This window comes from Artibeus jamaicensis, unplaced genomic scaffold, assembly GCF_021234435.1.
Source record: "Artibeus jamaicensis isolate MK-2021 breed Jamaican fruit bat unplaced genomic scaffold, CSHL_Jam_final contig_477, whole genome shotgun sequence".
NCBI lineage: Eukaryota > Metazoa > Chordata > Mammalia > Chiroptera > Phyllostomidae > Artibeus > Artibeus jamaicensis.
Window position 1 is genome coordinate 9,358,507 of NW_026521854.1, and position 14,398 is coordinate 9,372,904.

The 14,398-nt window shown below is 38.5% G+C and overlaps 1 protein-coding gene across 1 annotated transcript; it reads right to left on the reverse strand.

Annotated features, from left to right (window-relative positions):
• Positions 1-329: 329 nt before the first annotated feature.
• On the reverse strand, positions 330-1,194 carry LOC119045341 (olfactory receptor 7A10). The gene is given in 3 exon segments (XM_053668061.1): positions 330-553; positions 839-881; positions 883-1,194. Coding segments are annotated over 3 exon segments (579 nt in total).
• Positions 1,195-14,398: the final 13,204 nt, after the last annotated feature.

Consider the following 14,398-nt stretch of genomic DNA (forward strand, 5'->3'; position numbering starts at 1 on the left):
GTTTGCAGAAACAAATATAAAGGACACATGGACAATAACGGGGGTTTGAAACAGGAGGGAGGGCTCAGGGGTTGGGCTGGAGTGGGGGAAAATGGCAAACAAGTGTACTTTAACAACAATTAAAACTAAAAATTATTAAAAACTTGTCAAAGGGAAAACTGTCCATACATTGTAGCAGAAGATTGTAAAGTGAGTTACTTAAACTTATAGAGAACATGAACAAATACAAGAAAATGGACCCACCAAAAATAAACAGAAAGGGCCAGTCTATCCCATGGGATAAAACACTCAGAGTTTCTGGTTTGAGTTTTTGAGCGACCCACACAAGGTCACGTTGTGAGCCTGAGCAAAATTTTCTTCTCTGTACTTGCCATCCCCCCAACTTTTTTCAGAGCCCCCTTTATGTCTCTGTTCCTGAGACTGTAGATGAAGGGGTTCAGCATGGGTGCGACCACAGTGTACATTACTGAGGTGACTGCACTTGATTGTGAACCGTGGGTACTGGCAGAGCTGAGGTACACGCCTAGGACTGTACCATAAAATAAGGAGACAACTGAGAGGTGAGATGCACAGGTGGAAAATGCTTTATACTTCCCCTGAACTGATGGGATTGCACATATGGAGGACACTATCTTAGAGTAAGAGTAAAGGATACCAGCCAAGGGACCACCAGCCAACAGCCCTGTGGCCAAGTACATCACCATGTCATTAAGAAAGGTGTCAGAACAGGCAAGTTTTATCATCTGCTTAATTTCACAAATAAAGTGGGGGATTTCCAAGTCTTCCCTGAAAGATAGTCTCAACAACATTAAACTATGTACCAGGGAATTCAGGGAACTTATGATCCATGAAAGCAAAAGCAGAAGTCCACAGAATTGGGGGGTTCATGATGACCATGTACTGCAGGGGTTGACAGATGGCCACATACCGGTCATAGGCCATCACAGTTAGAAGACAATTGTCCCATCCTCCAAACATTGTGACAAAATACATCTGGATGATGCAGCCTGTATAGGTGATGGCTTTGCTGTGAGTCTGGATGTTCACTAGCATCTTTGGGATGATAGTGGAGGTGAAACAGATGTCTACCAAGGACAGGTTGGAGAGGAAGAAGTACATGGGGGTGTGGAGGTGGGAGTCTGAGCTGACGGCCAGGATGATGAGCAGGTTTCCCAGCACAGTGGTCAGGTACATGCAGAGGAACAGGCCAAATAGGACAGGCTGCAGTTCTGGTTCCTCTGATAGTCCCAGTAGAAAAAATTCTGAAGTTGAGGTATCATTGCCTTGAACCATGGGGTGGTGGTCACTACTAGGACAAAAAATTACATTAATAGGCATAACTAAAAAATTGTAGATGCTACAATTACAATGCTAAGTGGCAAAAAGCATGCACAAAAGACTGGATCTGGGATTAATTTATGAAGAATTCAGGGAGACCTAGACCCAGATTTCATTACAACAGGGATCTCAAAGGAGATAAAGCAGAAAACACTACTTTATTTGCAAAGAGTATGCCCTGAAGGAAAACAACCAGTGCAAAGACCCATCGGTGACACTTGTTCCAGACATTCAAGACTAAAAATTGAGTCACGTGGTGAGGTGAATGAGCAAGAGGAGAGCAATGAGAGATGATCAGAGAATGAGGGAAACAAGGTAATGTTTCTGCTTCTACTGAAACTTCAAGTAACAGGAAATCTCTTGTCCACAGTTTAGCTTTGCACTTTATTTATTTTGATTCCATGTAATATTGTGAACATAAATGATTTCCCCCTTCTTATTTTCATGTGTTGATGTCATCCTACATCTCAATTTTAAGGGTCACATTTTGGAGTATATTTTCTCACGTGCCCCTGCTCCACTACCTCTGAAGCTCTCAAACTCACCTGGATGAGGCTCTAAGCAGGTCTCTGTGTACAAGTCTGAACTGGTGCATGGATGGCTGATGATGGAGACTGAAGGTCTGTCTCCAGACAAGAGAGCAGGAAAGAGTGAAGCATTGGTCCCCAACCAGACTTGGGTCTCCAAAAGCAACAACCCTATTCTGGCCAGTCTAAGGTTGTACATGCAGCAGAGGTGATATTTTCAGCAGCCTATATCTGCTCATTAGGTACTCTCTTCATTGTTACTCCCACTTCTGAGTACATCATGTCCCTCAGGACACTGATGTGGACAGAAGGGAAATTTTCTTGCCGAGTCTGGGTCCCTGTAGACCATATTAGAAGTCAGGTGAATCCAGCTTTCATTATTGCTTTTCCATGAACTCACCTGCCTTCCAGATGTCTTACCTCCCTGCACCTCATCCCAATCTTGTGTCATCGTTTTCTTCAAATCTAAGACTGAGGTCCCTGCCCTGACTAGATCTCATGGACTCCTAGAGTACTGACAGGTGGTGAGCAGCAGCTCCTCCTGTCTCTAGAAATTGCTGTTTCTCTCTTGAACAAGTAGGACTGGTGTGTTTCTTTGCTATAAAAGCACCTTACTCTGATCCTTCACCACATGATGCTTTTAACAAGTCAGTTGGCAGGTTCATGCTTGTAACACAAATTAAGAGCTGGCATTTAGTGCTTCATGTAAAAATATTTGTAAAAAGGTACAGGGAATAAGAAGCATAAATGGTAAATGAAAAATAGAAATGGGGGGTTAAGAATAGTATGGAAAATGAGAAGCCAATGAATCTATATGTATAACCCATGGACACAAACTAAGTAAAATGGGGGAGATGTTGGTGGGAAAGGGCTACACAGCAGAGGGGAATAGAGCAGAAAAAGAATGGGACAACTGTAATAGCATAATCAATAAAATATATTTTAAGAAAGCATTTGCAGACTTAGACAATAACAAAAACATTAGTAAATATATAGACCATCTGAATAACACTATCCACTACCTTGAACTAATATTTCTAAAATACTCTCTAACCAACAACAGCAGAACACATACTTTCAAAAATCAAGAAAGACCGCATTTTGTTTCAAAATCAAAAGAAGAAGAAAAAAAACACTATAAACTGCTACATTTCACTGCCTCTCCTAAAAAACAAAACAAAAATTTTGGGGGAAAGTAAAGCATCTCCTCTTTCCCCAGAGAGGGTGGCAGGCGATGCTTACCTCAATGACAGCTGCTCAACAAATGCTCATACAATGCAGAACAAATTGATCAATAAACTCGGTCTCCCTGCTGAGGTTGTATGAACAGCCTCAGGGGACCCCAAATTAAAGGTAATTGAGAATAGAAGTAATCAAGTATTCAATACAGTTTTTGAGAAATGCAGGATTCATTTCTATTTCTATTTATGGATTTAATTATGATTACTCAAGTACTTTATTACACTTCTTAGGTTGCTTCCTTTTTTAAACCATCTTTCCGGGTATTTCTATTACTCTGATTTTATGTCTGGATCACTGAATCTCTGAGGAACGAAAAAGTTTAGACTAAATCTTCATGGAAAGTCTATGTGCATCACACTATATTTGCATATGTGAGTTTGATTTAAATACATTAATATATACAAATTTGCAAAAATATAAAAAGTTGCATAATTATAAGATTTACTTTCATGTTTATTTATTTTTTTAATTTAATTGTTTGTTCAGTACACTTTTCTGTTTTTTACTTCCATCCCAGGCCACCCCCACAATGCTCCCCACCTCTCTCCCATTTTGACCACCCTTAGTTGCTGTCCATGTGTCCTTTATACTAGTATCTGTAAAGCCTTCTTATTTTCCTGCAAAATTCCCTTCCCTTTCCTCTCTGGTTACTGTCAATCTGTTTTCTATTTCACTGTCTTTGGTCATATTTTGCTTGCTTGTTTTTTTGTTGTTTAGGTTCCTGTTAAAGGTGAGATCATATGCTATTTGTCTTTCACTGCCTGACTTATTTCACTCAGCATAATGCTTTTTTCCAGTTCCATCCATGCTGTTGCAAAAAGTAAGAGCTCCTTCTTTCTTTCTGCTGCATAGAATTCCATTGTGTAAATGTACCATAGTTTTTTGATCCATTCATTTACTGCTTAGTTCCTGGGTTGCTTGCAAATCTTGGCTATTGTAAATTGTGCTGCTATGAACATTAGGGTGCATATGTTGTTTTGGATTGGTGTTTTAGGGTTCTTAGGATATAATCTTAGCAGTGAAATTGCTTAGTCAAAAGGCAGGTCTATTTTTAGTTTTCTGACAAAATTCCATACTGTTTTCCACAGTGGTTGTACCCGTCTGCAATCCCACCAACAGTGCATTAGGGTTCCCTTTTCTCCACAACCTCTCCAACACTTATTGTTTTTTGCTTTGTTTATGATGGCCATTCTGACCAGTGTAAAGTGGTATCTCATTGTGGTTTTAATTTGCATCTCTCTGATAGCTAATGATATTGAGCATCTTTTCCTGTGTCTCTGGATCCTCTGTATGTCCTCCTTGGAGAAATGTCTGTTCAAGTCCTTTGCCCACTTTTTAATTGGGTTGCTTGTCTTCTTAGAGTGTAGTTGTGGAAGTTCTTCATATATTTTGGAGATTAAACCCTTGTCTGAGGTATCATTGGCAAATATGTTTTCTCATAAAGTTGGTTCTCTTTTCATTTTAATACTGTTTTTTGGTCTGTGGTTACCAGCTTGGGAGAGTTGAGAGCCCCGCAGTGAGGAGCACTGACATGGATAATCATCGCTCTGGCTGGAGAATTAAGATGTACTGAAAAGCAGCCTTAAGTAGGAGAAATTTCTCAAAAAGTAAAACTCTATGGGGGATTCTCTTTTTTTTAATTAATTTTATTTAGTTATTTTTCAAGTACAGTTTTTTGTCTATTTTTCCCATCCCAGCCTCCCCCGCCCCTTGCTCCCCACCTCCCTCCCATTTCCACCCCCCCCTAGTTCTCGTCCCTGTGTCCTTCCTATTTGTTCCTCCAAATCCCTCCCCCTTTTTCCCCTTAACTTCCCTTCCTTCTCCCCTCTGGTCACTATCTATGGGGGATTCTCTTGTTACAGCCACTCAGCTTGCTCGCCACCCAGTCAGGCAGCGATCACTAGGTTGCACAGAAGTCCCTGCATTCCCCCATAGCACTGATAAGGATTCACACCCAAGCCTGTGGGACCCAAGCAGCCTGGCCCATGCGCAGGCCCACCTGCACCCCAGCCCACAGCAATTACCACCTGGCGAAAGAGCACTCTAAAGAAGACCTGGATCCCCTGCCTGGGGCACTGGGGAGAAGTGAAAGATGAGCTCTTGGGAGAGTGCTTCCAAGATTGGTTGAGTACACAAGAAAGGCCACACCAATGGCCCCTCAACCTGCTGCAGCCAGCAAGACCAGAAAAGCAGGCTTGACCAGTTTGAAACATTCAAGAGGTTTTTTTTTTTAAATTTTATTCTTTTAATTTTTATTATGGTTTATCTTTCAATACCTTTTTTCTCTCTTCTTTTCTTTCTTGTTTTATTCCTCCTTGCTTTCTTTGCAATTTTATCTCTTCTTCCTAACTTCTGCCTTTTTCTTTCTTTCTTTTTAATACCACAAGTGAGACAAAATCTTGGAACTGTGCAAGGACCAGAGTTGGACCCAAAAAGGGGGCATCCCAACAGTTGAGACAATGAGACAAATTTCATCTTGCTATTGCAGAGAAACTACAAGCTGTGTCATATTTGTATTATTATTATTTTTTCATTATTCTTACTTCTTTTATTTTAATAGTATTTTTGCACTCCTTTCTGTATAGTCTTTTAAGCTTGGCTTGTTATATTGTATCATTTGACAGGTTTCCCCTGTTCTCTATTCCATAGTATATTGCTAATTTACTATCCTTCACGTCACTTGTGTGCCTTACCACACTACTCAAAGTTCTATACCCTTTATTCATATTATCCAGATGACATAGATTCTGTCATATCAATGTTGCTCTAGTATTATTGTAAATAATAGTGGTTCCATACAATGGTAAATACTTCACATCACCCCTCCCGGATCTTAGCCCACTTCACAGTTTCCTGAACTCTATTACTGTAGTGGTTAACTCTATTCTCTCACACACTACACTTATTTACTATCCTTTACTCCCACTTTACCCCAGAATCTGACTTCCCACAACCTCACTGCTTCCTAATTCCAACCCACAATCCTTCCCTCCCCAATGAGAATCTTACCTTCTTTCCATACTTTCTTAAAAGTGGCTAGTTGGGTTGAAGATTACAGTTAACACTATGCATAGCCAAAGAATCTTATATTTCTTTTCTATTGGCTGCTACTGTAAATATCACAGAATACTCTCCTGCTGCCATAAACCATTTTGCCTTCCCCTCCAACTGATCACAAAAAAAGATTAATTGAAAATGATAAACACCAAGATACCCACTGAAAGAGCAAACCCAACAAAAAAACCACCAAAAATAACAAACAGAAGGTGAAGGAGGGAGTAGAAACCATACAAACCACAATGCAGACTCTATCTGGAAATACAATTAAATACTGTAGAAACTACCCAGTAAAAAACACTGAACAAGAAAAAGAGAGAATCCTCAAAACCTTGTACAGAGAAGAACTAGCTTCAACACAACCTGCCCTCACCGCACAACAAACTACAAGAGGTGGTGGACAGAGGGACAGACCATCAGTTAACCAACTGGTGGAAAGTACCCACAAAAGAAATATCCCAAAACAACCAAAACCCAAAGACAAACACAGAGCCAACTTAAAGAACAGCCCAAGACCAGTGCAGTGAGCTTTGGAGATCCAGGAAACCACACCACTAAATCTCACAGGTATTCTACCACAGAACTTCACACCATAAACCCAGGAATATAGAACAGATCAATTTAAGAGGCTGAAGCAAACAAGAAGAGTCTCACAAACAATGGAAAGACAATAAACAATCCTCAAATGAAAGTAAAGAACAAAGCCTCAGAAAGGATGCTAGATGAAATAGAGGCAAGTCAGCTATCAGATATTGAATTCAAAGCACTGGGTATCAGGAAGTTCAAAGAGCTCAAAAGAGCTACCAGAAACTATAAGGGAACTACAATGAACTCACTGCAAACTATATAAACATGAAAAAGAACATAGAAACTATCAGCAAGGGCCAAGAGGAAATGAAGAATACAATTTCTTAACTGAAGAACACAGAGGGAAAAATCCAAAGCAGGATGGATGAAGCAGAAGATAGGATCGATAAGTTGGAGAATAAAATAGAAAAAGCACAGGGAAAGAGCAAGAAAAAAAAAGAGGGTCAGAAAGAATGAAGAGGGATTAACAGAAATGCAAGACAATGTGAAATGTAATAATATCCAAATAACACGGATAACAGAAGTAGAAGAAGAAGAGCAAGGTATAGAAAAGCTATTTGAAAAAGTAATGATGAAAAAACTTTCCTAATTTGATGACAGAAAAAGTCGCACAAATCCAGAAAACACAGAGTCCCAAACAAGAGGAACCCAAGGAGGCACACTTCAAGACACATCATCATTAAAATGGCAAAATTCCAGGACAAATTGAGAATTTTAAAGGCAGCAAGGTAGAAGCACGAAATAACACACAAAAGAGCCCCAATAATGTTAGCTGCTGACTTCTCAATATAACCGCTCCAAGCAAGAAGAGAATGGCAACAAATGTTCCAAATAATGAGAACCAGAGGCCTGCAAACAAGGCTACTTTACACAGCAAAGCTCTCAATCAAGATGGAAAGTCAAAAAAACAGCTTCCAAAACAAAAAAAAGTCTAAAAGAATACGCCTCCACCAAACCAGCTCTGCAAGAGACGCTAAAAGGACTGCTTTAAGGAAAAGAGGGAAAAAAGAGAGACAGTGAGGAACACAGGTACAAAAATGGCAATGAATAAGTACCTATCAATAATAACCTTAAATGTAAATGGATTAAATGCTCCAATCCAAAGACATAGAATAGTTCAAGGGATAAGAAAGCATGACCCACACATATGCTGCCTACAAGAGACCCACCTCAGGACAAAAGACCTACACAGACTAAAAGTGAAGGGCTGTAAACAAATTTTCCAAACAAACAAACAGGAAAAAAAAAAGCCTGGATAGGAACACTCATATCAGACAAAATTTTAAAAAGGTCCATAAACACAGATCCAGAGGTCACTTCATAATACTCAAGGGAAGAATCCACCAAGAAGACATTAACATCGTAAACACATATGCACCCAACATAGGAGCACCCAAAAATATAAAGAAAATCTTAGAGAACTTCAAGAAAGATATTGACAGCAACACCATTATACTAGGAGATTTTAACACTCCACTGTCAAAAATAGACAGATCTTCCAAACAAAATATCAACAAAGATATGGTGGCATTGAAAAACACCCTAAATGAAATGGAGTTAACTGATATATACAGAGCCCTTCATCCCAAAGAAGCTAAATTCACATTTTTTTCAAAGGCTCATGGAATATTTTCAAAGATATACCACATGATAGGACACAAAACAAGCCTCAACAAATTTTAAAAAATTGAAATCATACCAAGCATTTTCTGACCGCAAGAGACTGAAACTAGAAACCAAGACCAAGAGAAAAGACCCCAAACACTCGAAATCATGGTGATGGAATAGCATGCTATTAAACAATGAATGGGTCAAGAATGTAATTAGGGTTGAAATCAAAAAGTTTCTGGAAACAAATGAAAATGAACTCACAAAAACCCAAAACTAATGGGACACAGTGAAGGCAGTCCAGAGAGGGAAGTTCATAGCAATACAGGCCTACCTAAAAGAGACAGAAACATTTCAAACAAACAACCTAACTCTACACCTACAAGAACTCAAGGAGCAACAACAAAGACAGCCTAGAGCAAGTAGAAGGGGGAAAAAATAAGATCAGAGCAGAATTAAATGACATAGAGACTAAAAGCACAATTCCAAGGATCAATGAATCTAGAAGCTGGTTTTTTGAAAATATAAACCAAAGTGACAAGCCTTTAAGTAGGCTCATCAAGAAAAAAAGAGAGAGGACCCAAATAAACACAATCAGAAATGAAAGAGGAGAGAATTCAACTGAAAACACAGAAATACAAAGCATTGTAAGAAATTACTAAGGAGAAGTATATGCCAAGAAATTTGAAAACCTAACTGAAATGGATAAATTTCTAGAAAAATATAATCTTCCAAATCTCAATGAAGAAAAAGGAGGAAACCTGAACAGACCAATAACAGAAGATGAAATTAAAGCAGTAATCAAAATCTTCTGACACACAAAGCAATGGACCAGATGCTTTCACAGGAGAATTCTACAAAGCATTTAAGGAAGAGCTAACCCATATTCTTCACAGTCAATTCCAAAAAATCTAAAATGATGGAAGACTTCCAAACTCTTTATATGAAGCCAGCATTATCCTAATCCCAAAACTAGATAAAGACACAACAAAGAAAGAAAACTTCAGGCCAGTATCGCTGATGAATATATATGCTAAAATCCTTGACAAAATATTGGCAAACCGCACCCAGCAGTACATTAAAAAGATCATACAACATGACCAAGTGGGATTCATCCCAGGGATGCAAGGATGGTTCAATATTCACAAATCAGTAAATGTAACATAACACATAAACAAAAGCAAGGACAAAATCACATGATCATATCAATAGATGTGGAAAAAGCTTTTGATAAGGTACAAGACTCATTTATGATAAAAACACCCAGCTAAGCAGAAACAGAGGGAACATTCCTCAACATAATAAAGGCCATATATGAGAGACCTACAGCCAACATCATACTCAATGGGCAAACTCTAAAATCTTTCTCACTAAGATCAGGAACAAGCCAAGGTTTTCCACTTTCAACACTTCTATTCAATATAGTATTGGAAGTTTTAGCCACAGCGATCAGGCAAGAAAAGGAAATAAAAGGCATCCAAATAGAAAAGGAGGAAGCAAAACTGTCACTGTTTGCAAATGACATGATAGTGTACATAAAAAATCCTATAGACTCTACCCAAAAACTGCTTGACCTAAAGCCCTGGCTGGTGTAGCTCAGTGGATTGAGCACGGGCCTGCGAACCAGACAATCGCGGTTTGATTCCCAGTCAGGGCACATACCGGGGTTGCAGGTCGGTTCCCTGTAGGCCAGTCCCAGCAGGGGATGCACCAGAAGCAACCATACATTGATGTTTCTCCTCCTCTCTCCTTTCCTTCCCCTCTAAAGATGGATAAATAAAATCTTTAAAAAAAAAAACTGCTTGACCTAATAAATAACTTTGTCAAAACAGTGAGATACAAAGTCAATATCAAAATTCAAAGGCATTTCTGTATACCAACAATGAAAGAGCAGAAGAAGAAATCAAGAATAAAAATTCCATTTAATACAGCAAAAAGAAAAATAAAATACTTAGAAATAAATCTGATCAAGGAGGTATAATACCTTTATGCAGAAAACTACAGAACACTAAAGAAAGAAATCAAAGAAGACACAAACAAATGGAAACAAATACCTTCTTCATGGATTGGAAGAATTAACATCATCGAAATGTTCATACTACCCAAGCAATTGACACATTCAAAGCAATACCAATTAAAGTACCAATAATATATTTCACAGACATAGAAGAAACACTTCAAAAATTTAAATGGATCAGAGTAAAAGACAGAAAACTGTACTTGAACAATTATTAAATTAAAAATAATAATAATAAATTTTATTTTTATATTTTTTAATTGATTATGCTGTTACAGTTGTTCTATTCCCCCCTTCATAAAGAACCCTGCATAGCAGCTGCAATTTTGACAAAGAAGAAAAAAGTAGGAAGGATGATAATACCTAATACCAAACTGTATTACAAGTCCACTGTAATCAAAACAGCCTGGTACGGGCATAAAAACTGACACATAGACCAATGGAACAGAACAGAGGGCCCAGAAATAAACCCAAATCTCTATGGTCAATTAATATTTGATAAATGGGGCAGTAACATAAAATGGAGTAAAAATAGCCTCTTCAACAAATGGTGTTGGGAGAACTGGTCAGCTACGTGCAAAAAAAAAAAAATGAAACTCAAGCACCAACTTACACCATACACCAAAATAAATTCAAGGTGGGTAAAAGATATAAATATAATCTGCGACACCATTAAAGTCCTAGAGGAGAGCATTGGCAGGAAAATGTCAGATATTTCATGCAACATTTTTACTGATACGTCCCCTAGAGCAAGGGACAAAAAGGAAAGAATAAACAAATGGATTCTCATCAAAATTAAAAGCTCCTGGCCCTGGCTGGTGTAGCTCAGTGGCACATACCGGGGTTGCAGGCCGGTTCCCTGTAGGCCAGTCCCAGCAGGAGAGCATGAAAGGCATCCATACATTGATGTTTCTCTCCCTCTCTCCTTCCCTTCCCCTCTAAAGATAAAAAATTAAATCTTAAAAAAAAAAAAAAAAGCTCCTGCATGGCTAAAGAAAAAAGTATTAAAAAGAGAACCAACTGTACGGGAAAACATATTTGCCAATGATACCTCAGACAAGAGTTTAATCTCCAAAATATACAAAGAACTTACATGATTCCACTCTAAGAAAACAAGTGACCCAATTATAAAGTTGGCAAAGGACTTGAAGAGATATTTCTCCAAGGAGGACATACAGAGGATCTAGAGACACATGAAAAGATGTGCAATATCGCTAGCTATCAGAGAGATGCAAATTAAAACCACAATGAGACCACTTTAAAGTTGTCAGAATGGCCATCATAAACAAAGCCACAACAACAAGTGTTGGAGAGGTTGTGGAGAAAAGGGGACCCTAATCCATTATTGGTGGGATTGCAGACTGGTACAACCACCATGCAAAAGAGTACAAAATTTTCTAAGAAAACTAACAATGAATACCCTTTTTGACCTAGCAATTTCACTGCTAGGATAAAATTCTAAGAACTCTGAAACACCAATCCAAAAGAACTTATGCACCCTAATGTTTATAGCAGCACAATTTACAATAGCTAAGAGCTGGAAGCAACCTAGGTGCCCATCAGTAAATGAATGGATCAAAAAATAGTGGTACATATACACAATGGAATTCTATGCAGCAGAGAGAAAGAAGGAGCTACTACCTTTTGCAACAACATGGATGGAACTGGAAAGCATTATGCTGAGTGAAATAGGCCAGGCATTGAAGGACAAATACCATATGATCTCACCTTTGACAGGAAGCTAAAGAATAAAACAAACAAGCAAGCAAATTATAACCAAAGACACTAAAACACAACAGTCTGACAGTGACTGGAGGGGACAGGAGAGGGGAGGAAATTTCAGGGGAAAAGGGGAAGGATTTACAGGAACTTGTCTAGAGAACACATGGAAAACAACTGAAGGAGGTGAAATGAGAGGAAGGTGGAGAGCACTGTGTGGGTGAGCTCGGATGGGAGTAAAAGACAGAAAATTGCAATCAAACAACAATTGAATAAGTTATTTTTAAAAACATTTTATTTTATTATATTTTATTTTAATTGTAGTTCAAGTAGAGTTTTCTGACTCTTACTCCCACCCCGGCCCACCCTTCTAGCCCTCCCCACCCCTTACCATTTCTATCGCCCCTCCTAGTTTTTGTACATATGTGTTGTTTTTTTAAATATATTTTTTATTTATTTATCTTTAGAGGGGAAGGGAAGGAGAGAGGGAGAGAAACATCAATGTATGGTTGCCTTTCGTGCATCCCCTGCTGGGAACTAGCCTGCAGAGAACTGGTCTGCAACCCAGGTATGTGCCCTAACTGGGAATCAAACCGGGATTGTCTGATTCGAGGGCCCGCGCTCAATCCACTGAGCTACACCAGGCAGGCTGTACCTATGTTTTTTATACTTGTTCTTGTAAACTCTCCTTTTTCTCCTGAAATTCCCTCCTCTCTCCTTTCTGGTCACTGTCAGCCTGTTTTCTATTTTAGTGTCTTTGGTTATATTTTGCTTTTTAGTAAAAACATTTTTTGAAAAAGCCATAGAGTGAACACAGTATCACTGACTGATAAATTGGAACACACAAAATTAATCAATTTTGTACATTCTCCAAAAGTGCATGTACACATACCTAAGATAACTAAATAGAAAACAGAGTTTATATAAAAATACCCAATTCTTGGTTAGGAGGAATCCAATAAAAAATAACATAAGGGAATGTAGTAAAAAATATTGTGATAAGCTTGCATAGTGACAAATAATTACTAGACTTAGGGTGGCAATTGCATTGCAATGGATATAGATGTGAGTCACTCAGTTGTATGCCTAAATCTAATGTAATATTATCTACAAAATACACTTAAACAAACAAACAAACAAACAAACAAAAAAGCAATAAAAATACTCTGATAACACTACTCAAGGGCAAGAAACTTTCAGGTGCACAACATGAAGAAAGTTTTATTTTTATTTTTTTTTATTTTTATATTTTTTAATTGATTATGCTGTTACAGTTGTTCTATTCCCCCCTTCATTCCCCTCCACCCTACCCCCCCATCCCCACCATTACCCCCCCTTTAGCTTATGACCATGTGTCTCAAGTCCTTTAGATTCTATATTTCCCATGCTATTCTTGCCCCCCCCATCTATTTTCTATCTACTGTCTATGCTACTTATTTTCTGTACCTTCTCCCCCCATCTCCTCCTCCTACTCCCCTGTTGCTAACCCTCCTTGAGATCTTCATTTTGATGTTTCCACTCCTGATCTAGCTGTCCTTTTAGTTTGCTTTCGTTTTAGGTGTGGTTGTTATTAACTGTGAGTTTGTTGTCCTTTCACTGTTCATGTTTCTTTAACTTCTTTTTCTTAGATAAGTCCCTTTAACATTTCATATAATAAGGGTTTGGTGATGATGAACTCCTTGAATTTGATCTTATCTGAGAAGCACCTTATCTGTCCTTCCATTCTAAATGAAAGTTTTGCTGGATAGAGCAATCTTGGTTGTAGGTCTTTGGATTTCATGACTTGGAATACCTCTTTCCAGCCCCTTCTTGCCTGTAAGGTCTCTTTTGAGAAATCTGCTGACAGTCTGATGGGGACTTCTTTGTAGGTGACTGTCCCCTTAGCTCTTGCTGCTTCTAGGATTCTCTCCTTCATTTTAATTTTGGCTAATGTAATTATGATGTGCCTTGGTGTGTTCCTTACCAAAGAAGTGGGACCCAAGAAGGAACACACCAAGAAAGTTACAATACTGTAGTCCAACTATAATTTAAAATAAATTAATACACATGTAAATAAAAACTTGGACTGAAATTTTTTGACAGGAATTCTAAATGGCTTTCAAACCCATACATTTCCTTACTCAGTCTCACAGGTAATGAAATAATTGTAAACTGAATCTCATCACACACTTGTTTTCACCTACCAAATAAATGCCTTTTCATGTGAATAGCCAGAGGGACAGAAGATGCTGTGAAATGCCTGTCTCATGCACTGCTATTGCCAGGGTGTATTTGCAGTCTTCCTTGGTCCACATCTTTCTCA